Source organism: Toxotes jaculatrix, chromosome 23 (genome assembly GCF_017976425.1).
Source record: "Toxotes jaculatrix isolate fToxJac2 chromosome 23, fToxJac2.pri, whole genome shotgun sequence".
Classification (NCBI taxonomy): domain Eukaryota; kingdom Metazoa; phylum Chordata; class Actinopteri; family Toxotidae; genus Toxotes; species Toxotes jaculatrix.
Genome location: NC_054416.1, coordinates 8602917 through 8610964, shown reverse-complemented (window position 1 = coordinate 8610964; position 8048 = coordinate 8602917). Strand labels below are relative to the sequence as shown.

General features: G+C 40.9%; 1 protein-coding gene across 1 annotated transcript; it reads right to left on the bottom strand.

Moving 5' to 3' along the window:
- Window positions 1–3138: 3138 nt before the first annotated feature.
- On the bottom strand, window positions 3139–7390 carry gba3 (glucosidase, beta, acid 3). Its single transcript, XM_041031215.1, has 5 exons — window positions 7200–7390; window positions 6213–6437; window positions 5276–6078; window positions 4616–4739; window positions 3139–3955 (listed from the first exon to the last, which is right to left on the bottom strand). The coding sequence occupies exons 1-5, from the start codon at window positions 7252–7254 to the stop codon at window positions 3750–3752; spliced, it is 1413 nt and encodes a 470-aa protein (XP_040887149.1). The 5' UTR covers window positions 7255–7390; the 3' UTR covers window positions 3139–3749.
- Window positions 7391–8048: the final 658 nt, after the last annotated feature.

Below are 8048 nucleotides of genomic sequence, written 5' to 3'. Positions count from 1 at the left end.
CATCACGTGGTGCCATCACACTCAAGGGAGTTAGAATTTCAACAGTCGTTAGCAGGGTCATCTGCAGTCCCTCAGGGAGGGACTTAAAATAAAAGATTGGAATTGCTTTTCTCTCTTTATTCTCTTTCTGTCTCTCTGCTTCAGTTCTCTGTGTGGGTCTGTCATAATTCCACTTCCTGTCTTCGAGGCCTAGCAATATTCATCCCTCTCAATCTTGTCTGCGCCGCCAAATTCATCAATCAAAGACGAGGTCTTACTAAGTCCTTTTTATAACTCCGATGTCACGCTTCTTACGCCACTGTCAAAAGTGGTGACAGAGCTCCAAACTGCTGGTTATGCCACGGTAAGGCGTTTATGCACTTGTATAATGTACTGTAGTGCTCATACAGGATCAAATATGGGATGAGAGGAAAATGGCTTCCAGCTGAAAGAGAAAGAGAAGGAGGGGGCTGTGAGGAAGACGGAGGGGGAAAAATGAGAAAACATTTCTTCTTCTAACTCTTTTGCACTAATATGAATTCCCAGTGAAATGTCTGCCAAAGTAGGTCAATGGGATTTAGAAAGTTTGTGGTGTTTTTTTTTTTCTCTTCCTCTCCCCTCATACTCTCTTGTCAATGGAAAATGAGCAATGCGATTAGGAGAGGGGAAGATGATGAGTTAGAGAGAGTGAGTGAAAAAGAGCAAGCGAAAGAAAGAAAACGACAGAAGACAGGCTGAGTGGTGGTTTGGGCCTCTCACGGGTCCCTTACCAGCTGACTGAGAGACCCAGACAAAGAAAGAGAGTGAGAGGAAAGGGAAGAGAGAGATATGTATCTGTGCTCCAGAGGCAGGGAGTGGCTGATGTCGCTACATCTTGATATTGAAGCAACAATCTAATTATACCATTACTCCAGGGAATATGCATGTGAAGGTAATCAGTAAATAGAAAAAGGTAATTATTTGCCAAAAGTCATACCCTTTGCACCTGTAAGCACTGCACTAACACACAAGATTGTTGTTTCCCTATGATTCGCAACGAAGATAGTTTATTAGCAACTAAATTATTTAGTTAATTTATAATAAGTAAATGAATTTTCTAGTTGTTGAATATTTCATAGCGGCTGTCAAAATATAATGACTTAAGTTTGGTCAAATACAAATGGGCCTCTCGTGGTAATTTGCCATAATGTTCCTCGGGGTAAATCTCCGCCAGTGAATGTGATTGAATGTTACAATTAAACGTACTAATTCATTGTAAAAAGCAACTTATCTATACACATGATATATTTGGCGCTTAATTGGAAAGCACATTTAGAAATGGTTTCTTCTGTGACTTTCTACATCACAGGCCAATCAGAATAAATTCTGCCCGCTGTAATGAATTGAAGTTGAATATTCGTAGTTGGGCTATTAAAGAGACTGGAAGAGTGAATTATTTAAATGCTAATTAATGTTTTAAGCTTCCCAACCTGCAATAGGCACATATTATTCCTTAGTTCCCCACAAATGGCTAATTTCAACATTCACTAAGTGCAGGCCAAGTTCTTGCTCATATTTCATTCAATCAATTCAGCAGCAATGGTGCTTCTTTCACCCATGCAGCTACCTCGAGCCAGTGATAGAGGAAGATGGAATCTATCAATACTGGGAGACAGTTGGTGGAATTACTAATCAACTCTTAGCTGGGAATTCAGTTGCCCATAGGCTGCACTGATGAATCATGGGAAACACGCTTCAAACCTGGCTTAGCTGAGATTTTTGTCTCTACCACAGGTAAGAGAATTTTCAGTTGTTGCTTTTTTTCACTTTTCCTTTTGCATGCATGTTGCATGTTACATCTGTTTAGTAACTGTTTTTTTCTTTTTTTTTTGTGCTCAGTCACCGTTATCCTGCAGAGCTTTAAACGTATGCACCCTCTGACACAGCCACAGATATTAGATGAACTTCATTAGCGTTGAAATAGTTTGAGATGTGGTTCAACTTTGTGTTCAAAGCAGCCTGCGAAGAAGTTCTAATGCGACCGGCAGTAACATTATTCATGGTTTCACAATAGCTTGTTATTCATCATAAGACAAAGGAGAATCTCACTCGGCTTGACATAGATGGAGGAGGGCCACAAGGGCATTATTCACATCTGTTGAAAACAGTATGCACAGCCAACTGGATGTCACGATACACCATGCTTATTAATGCATACAAAGTCTCCCAACACAGAATATAAATTACATTTTCCTTCACATCAGAGTATAAATATTAATTGTGTTAAATCTATGATGTATTGTGGTTAGGGAGCTGCTTTAGTTGTTTATTGTTACACCAACAGTATGCATTTTATTAATCAAAGCAGCGCATCATGTGACACCGCATCGTGAGGTGCAGCTCAGTACAGTACAAAGTAAGCTGTTGAAATCAAAGGTGTAGTTCCTCCTGATACCACAAGGTGGCACTGCACACCTGTCACAAACGTGCTATCACACTACTCTTCACGGTCTCTGTTTCTCATCTTGTTTACTGATGTCTGACTGCCATGTTGTTAAACTTGAACCTGAAACATTACAAACTGTCAACTGTGACTGTGCTTTCTATCAGACACATCTGTACACACTAATGCTAAATAAATAAGCAATATATCTCTCTCAGCTTTGTAGATCTACACACTATTGTTCAGCACTCAATATAAATAATCCTACCTTAACCACACTCTGCACAGAGAATCAACAGAAGGCCTCTGGGAGGCTTTTCGCCTTGTTCCCTCTCTTCTCTCTTAAAGTAGAGAGTTTGCACAGCTGTCTGGGGAACACAAATGGCATTCCACTCTCTTCCTGTGGCAGGACATCTGTTGCTTTCAGCTGGCATCCTTTCCACTGAAGTGTGCTTTATGTAGCCTGGTGGCATTATGATAACTGAGCTGACGATTGTATTTTATTTTATGATGGGTCCTTTCCCATGTGATAGGCGTGGTGGTAAACCTGTTCTGTGTTGAATGGAAAAGAAAAGCATGACCAAGTGTACTGCACAACTTTTATTTCAAATAGCAGAATCTGTTTTACTCAATCTTATCAAAGAAGTAATGACACTCTGATCAGAGCCTTTATTCCAAATAAAGATGAGGTGCTTTGAGCTATTTGGTGAAGCATTTATCAGCTTAAGCTTCTTTACCGAGCTGCTTTCTTCAGTGTATCAGCCCCTGCATCCTTACATCTACACACTCAAACTTTCTAGTCAACCTGAAACGTCCAGCCTGCTCATGCTACCATACGTATGTGTATGGTATATATGTGTAAGGTGCAAGCCTGTACAGAGCACTGATAAATGCAGTGTGGGCATACATGTCTCTTCTGCAGCAGCTTGGTCTTACAGCTGCCTTGGCCCTCTGAGTGAGGAACTCTCTCCTCTCCATAAACCTCCTCGTGCCGACTGACAGGGAATAGGGAAAGATATAATACTAATTTACATTGCATTGAATCAGCTTATTACTCTGCCCATGTCCTTACATCCCCTGCTGAAGTCAGATTTTCTATAAAGACAACCAAGTACGCTTACTTATTGAACTATTCCCTGACCATTTTCTGAACTGAAAAGAAATTCAGCAACAATCATAGTGCTTTAAATTTTGGATCTACGATGAAAGGGAGCAGGCGCCTGCTTGGTTAGTCGAACTGGGCTGACTCATCTAATTTGTACGAACATGAGTCAGACAAAACAAAAATCCAAAAACTGCTAGTTTATTAAGAAAGCGTACAAAAGTGAATTTTCTTTTTATTCTTCAGTCATTGTACATCAGTTGCTCTCTTGTACTTCATGATGATCTTTGCATATTCCTGTCCAGACCGATATATGGTTCGACGCAGCTTTGCATCAGAGAAGTCCACATGAAACAATCCAAAACGAACACTGAATCCATCAGCCCATTCAAAGTTGTCCAACAGTGACCACGCAAAATATCCACGGACGCGGACCCCGTCTTCTTCAATAGCTGTACAAGAACACAAAGTTGAAACACAGAAAGGAATTGTAATTTGTGCATGCAACAGAATTATTACCTGCTTTGATAGGTATGGCCTGGGCATGCTGGTTCACTGTTGCACTGTTATAACCTGTTCAGTAGCCCGCTTTCCCATATCCCTGGCAATAAAAAATATGCAGACTGGCCAGATGGTGGCGCCAAAACAAACAACTTTACATTTGGGCAACACCACAACCCTAAGGCTTCATATTAAAAATTATTATGATGACAGAAAAGTTTTCTTCTGTTTTCTTAGATCAAGACAAAGCTATTGCACATTCAGATTTTCAATTCTGAATTTAAAGCAAAACCTGTTCAGTGATTGAAAAATTTTAAAGAATTTGCCCATAGCGCACTAAGAATGTTGCTGTTGAAGCTGTGCAAAGCAAATTGCAAGAGGGTTGATGGTGTATCAGACCACCTTCAGTCCTGCTAAATATAATTTGTTTTACAAGGGCAATTTGTCAGCCAGTATTTTCATTGGCAGTTGCTGGACTGACACTAACACGAGTGTTTCCAAAATGCAGAATTAAAATAATATGCCCCATAGGCTTTGACTCTACAACTGTTTGCTCAGGGCTGTTTGCTTATTTTATTATATTTCTCCAGTGCAGATTTACCAGCCATTACCTTTAGCCACTTCCGAGATAGTGGCTTTGTAAAGGTCACAGCGCTGGACATCCTCAATTTGCAGAGGCCCCACCTGAGAGAAGCCATTCTCTGTGATGTAGACTGCAGGGTTGTTGAAAGTATTCTGGAAAGTCATGGGGCAAATATTATTGTCAAACAAGGCATCACGGCTGTCAGACATTCCAGGGAGAGACAGATTGGTCTACAGTGTGCCGTTTAGCTGCGTTTCAACGGTGCCAAGCTCAAACTAATGGCCTGTGACAAGTCACAACAGCAGGAAATTGCTCGTTTGCAAACACTTTTCAGCAAAGTAACTGTTTCATTCAATGTGACAGCACTAATGAAGCATCAGTGTGTTTCTGGAGGTGTTAAAAGGAGATTACTGCATACAAAATCAATAGCAAGACACTAAACAAATGTCAGTGTTCTCCTTGTTTGGTTGAAGGCGATTTGTCTTGTCGGTCAATTCAGTTTGATGCTGAGAGAGAAAAGAAAAATAACATAAAAATAACATTCACATTTAAACTGATTTAATGCAAGGTAAAAATACAGGATGTGGTTGAGCCCTGTTTGGGGGACTTTTTAGTGATGTGGACTTGGTTAATTGGCTTTTAGCAAAATATACATTAGAAAATAAACAAGTTTTTGTTGTAATTTTACCTTTATGTACTTCAGAAGTTCCCTTAAGCCATGGGGGACTGCAGCCAGCCAGGACACCCCACAGATTGGCCAGGATGGATCCAGAACTTCTTCTGCATCTATGTCGTTCTTTAAACACAACATCTGTCCACAGCCCCCCTTTGGTTTGACTTTGCGGGACGTGTAGTAGTTTAATGCAAAGAAGTCAGCTGTGCCTAAAATTGCAAGTTCATCCTCTGAGAACCTGGGCAGTCTCAAGCTGTCGTTGTATCCCAACATTTTACTTTCAGAGTCAATGGCAGATCTCATTATTTCTGGATAATCTCCGGTAACAAACACAGGCCAGGCAAACCATCCTAGTGTAAATGCAAGGTCCCGCTCAGTAGCAGCGATATCCTCGTTGCAACCTGGCCGCAATGGCTCAAGCCAGTCACTGTTGATGGCTAGAGACACCGCACCCTTCTGCTTTGGCCTGTAGAAGGAGTTGTAGCTATGCCAGGCCATGGCATGGGCACGCAGCATATTATGCCCCACCAGGTAGGCAGCAGTCCCTGGTTCTTTCAACCCTGGAGCATGGATGCCGTCTTCGTGGCCAAGTTTGGCACACACATGCGGCTCATTGATCGTGATCCAAAGTTTGACTCGGTCTCCAAATGTTTGGAAACAAAATTTGGCATAGCTGTCGAAAAGGGTGGCTATACTCTGTGATTTCCAGCCACCCTGGTCTTGGAGAGCTTGAGGCAGGTCAAAGTGGTAAAGCGTGACCATAGGTGATACACTACAGGCCAGCAAATCATCAATAACCTTGTTGTAGTACTGTACACCTGTTGGACAGTTAGGCAGTATTGTTGTTAATTTGCAGCATGGTAAAACAGCATTAGAATCATCAAAAAAGCTTGCTCCATTTTGATGTTGTGGATTTAAGTCTGGCACAGGTCTGCCAGGAATATGGACATACCTTTTTGATTGACATGTTGTGTGGTCCCATCAGGCAGGAGGCGGGACCAGGAGAAAGACAGGCGATAGTGCGTCAGTCCAAGCTGCTGGATACACTCCAGGTCTTTCTCCCACAGCTCGTAGCTGTTACAGGCCACATCTCCATTCTGCTCCTTAAACACTCTGCCTTTCTCGTGACAAAACGTGTCCCAGATACTTGGTCCCTTGCCGTCTGCCTGCCAGCCACCTCAACACACACAAAAGTTGTTTTATGTCATAAATGTAGGGAGGATGTTAACATAAAGAAAATCACCATAATGTCTCTGCTGGGACTGTCGGTATATCTGTGGAGTTCAGAGAGTTTACTGACTGACTTTATCTTTGGTTCGTCTCCAGAAGCATCATAATCATGTGATATTCAGTGTATATTGATTTAGTTTTTCAGTGACTTTCCTTCTATAAAACAATAGCCTGTTGTTTTTTGCATTGTTTCTTGAGTGTGTTGTCAGTCTTACATTAGGGTGACGTGAGCTAGTTCAAGTAGTCTGGACATAAAGATAGAACAATGGTAATTTGGTTATAACAACAACAATGGTGTGTATTGGCAAAAATTAAAAATCGCATGATGTTCGGACATGTGAGAACATCAATGTGTGTTTGTTTAGAGTTGGCACAACATCATGAACACCCAGACATCTGATACAAAAGCTATGCAATAAATACACCCAAAGTTCATGTTTATCTCCGAATAGCATGTACAACAGAGCAATGGCCTATACTGAAAACGGTAATATCAAAATAAAAGTCGTACTAAATGATAAGAACTATCATTACTACACCTTTATTATTGCCGTGTTAAAACAGGTTTGAAATTAGTTATTGTCTTAACAAAAAAGAAAAAGTTGATTTACTTAAGTCTTATTTATGGATCTTCTTATTACATAAGCCTGCACATGTGTTGGTGCCATTGTGTCCAGTTCACTCACTATATTCAATAATCAAAACGTACCCTCTATTTGATACGCTGCAGTCCCTGCTCCCCACGCAAAGTCACATGGGAACATGTTTTTCTTTCCAGTATTAGGACACTAAATTAAAGCAGCTCAGATATCTCTTGTTTTTCTAATTGAAGTCTTATGTTTAAAACAATGAATTCATTATGTTTAAACTTGTCTCGTCTTAGCGCGTGTTACAGCCATAAAAATCCTACAACCAGGAACTACTCCGGGATGTGACGTTCAAATGCGCAAATACCACCTCAGACACATTAACACCAGCTGCTAACTCAGACGAATAAATGCCATTTATGTTTGATTGTTCGGCATTCGGTACAGCCATTCATGCCTTGGTCAAATAATAATCACCGAAAGCTACTTTAGTTACAGGGCTCAGTCTTTAGATTGTCGTTGAAAGTTGCGTTCAACACTCAAGATCTACAAACCTACCAAGAGGTATTTGAAAGCAACACATTAAGGTAGAGTCTCTTGCGTGATGACGTCTCGACTAGTTTGTGGACGTAAAATTTGCACTGTACCCGGACAATAATAATAATAATAATAATAATAATAATAATAATAATAATAATGTGCCGCTGTTTGCTGCATAATAACAACATGACGCCCTGTATGCTTACGAAAAAAGAAAGGTTAAAGGTTGCTCGTCAATGAACGTCAAGCCTCACAGGAGGACAAATGGGCCAGTGGAGGTGAAAGCATTTAGCCTGAAGGTAAATGTTCCTTGGCCTGTGATCACTTCTCAGGGCAGGAAACCCTAACCCCCTTTATCCTTTGGTCCAGTTTTCTATAGAATGAAGTGACTCACTCGAGCTGATCATAACACAGAAAATGGACTGGAAAGG

Coding starts and splice junctions, on each gene's coding strand:
- gba3 (XM_041031215.1), bottom strand. CDS start 7,254: ATGTTCCCATGTGACTTTGCGTGGGGAGCAGGGACTGCAGCGTATCAA. Junction 6,079..6,212: donor ACAACATGTCAATCAAAAAG/GTATGTCCATAT, acceptor ACTGTCCAACAG/GTGTACAGTACTACAACAAG. Junction 3,956..4,615: donor TATCTCGGAAGTGGCTAAAG/GTAATGGCTGGT, acceptor GTTCTTGTACAG/CTATTGAAGAAGACGGGGTC.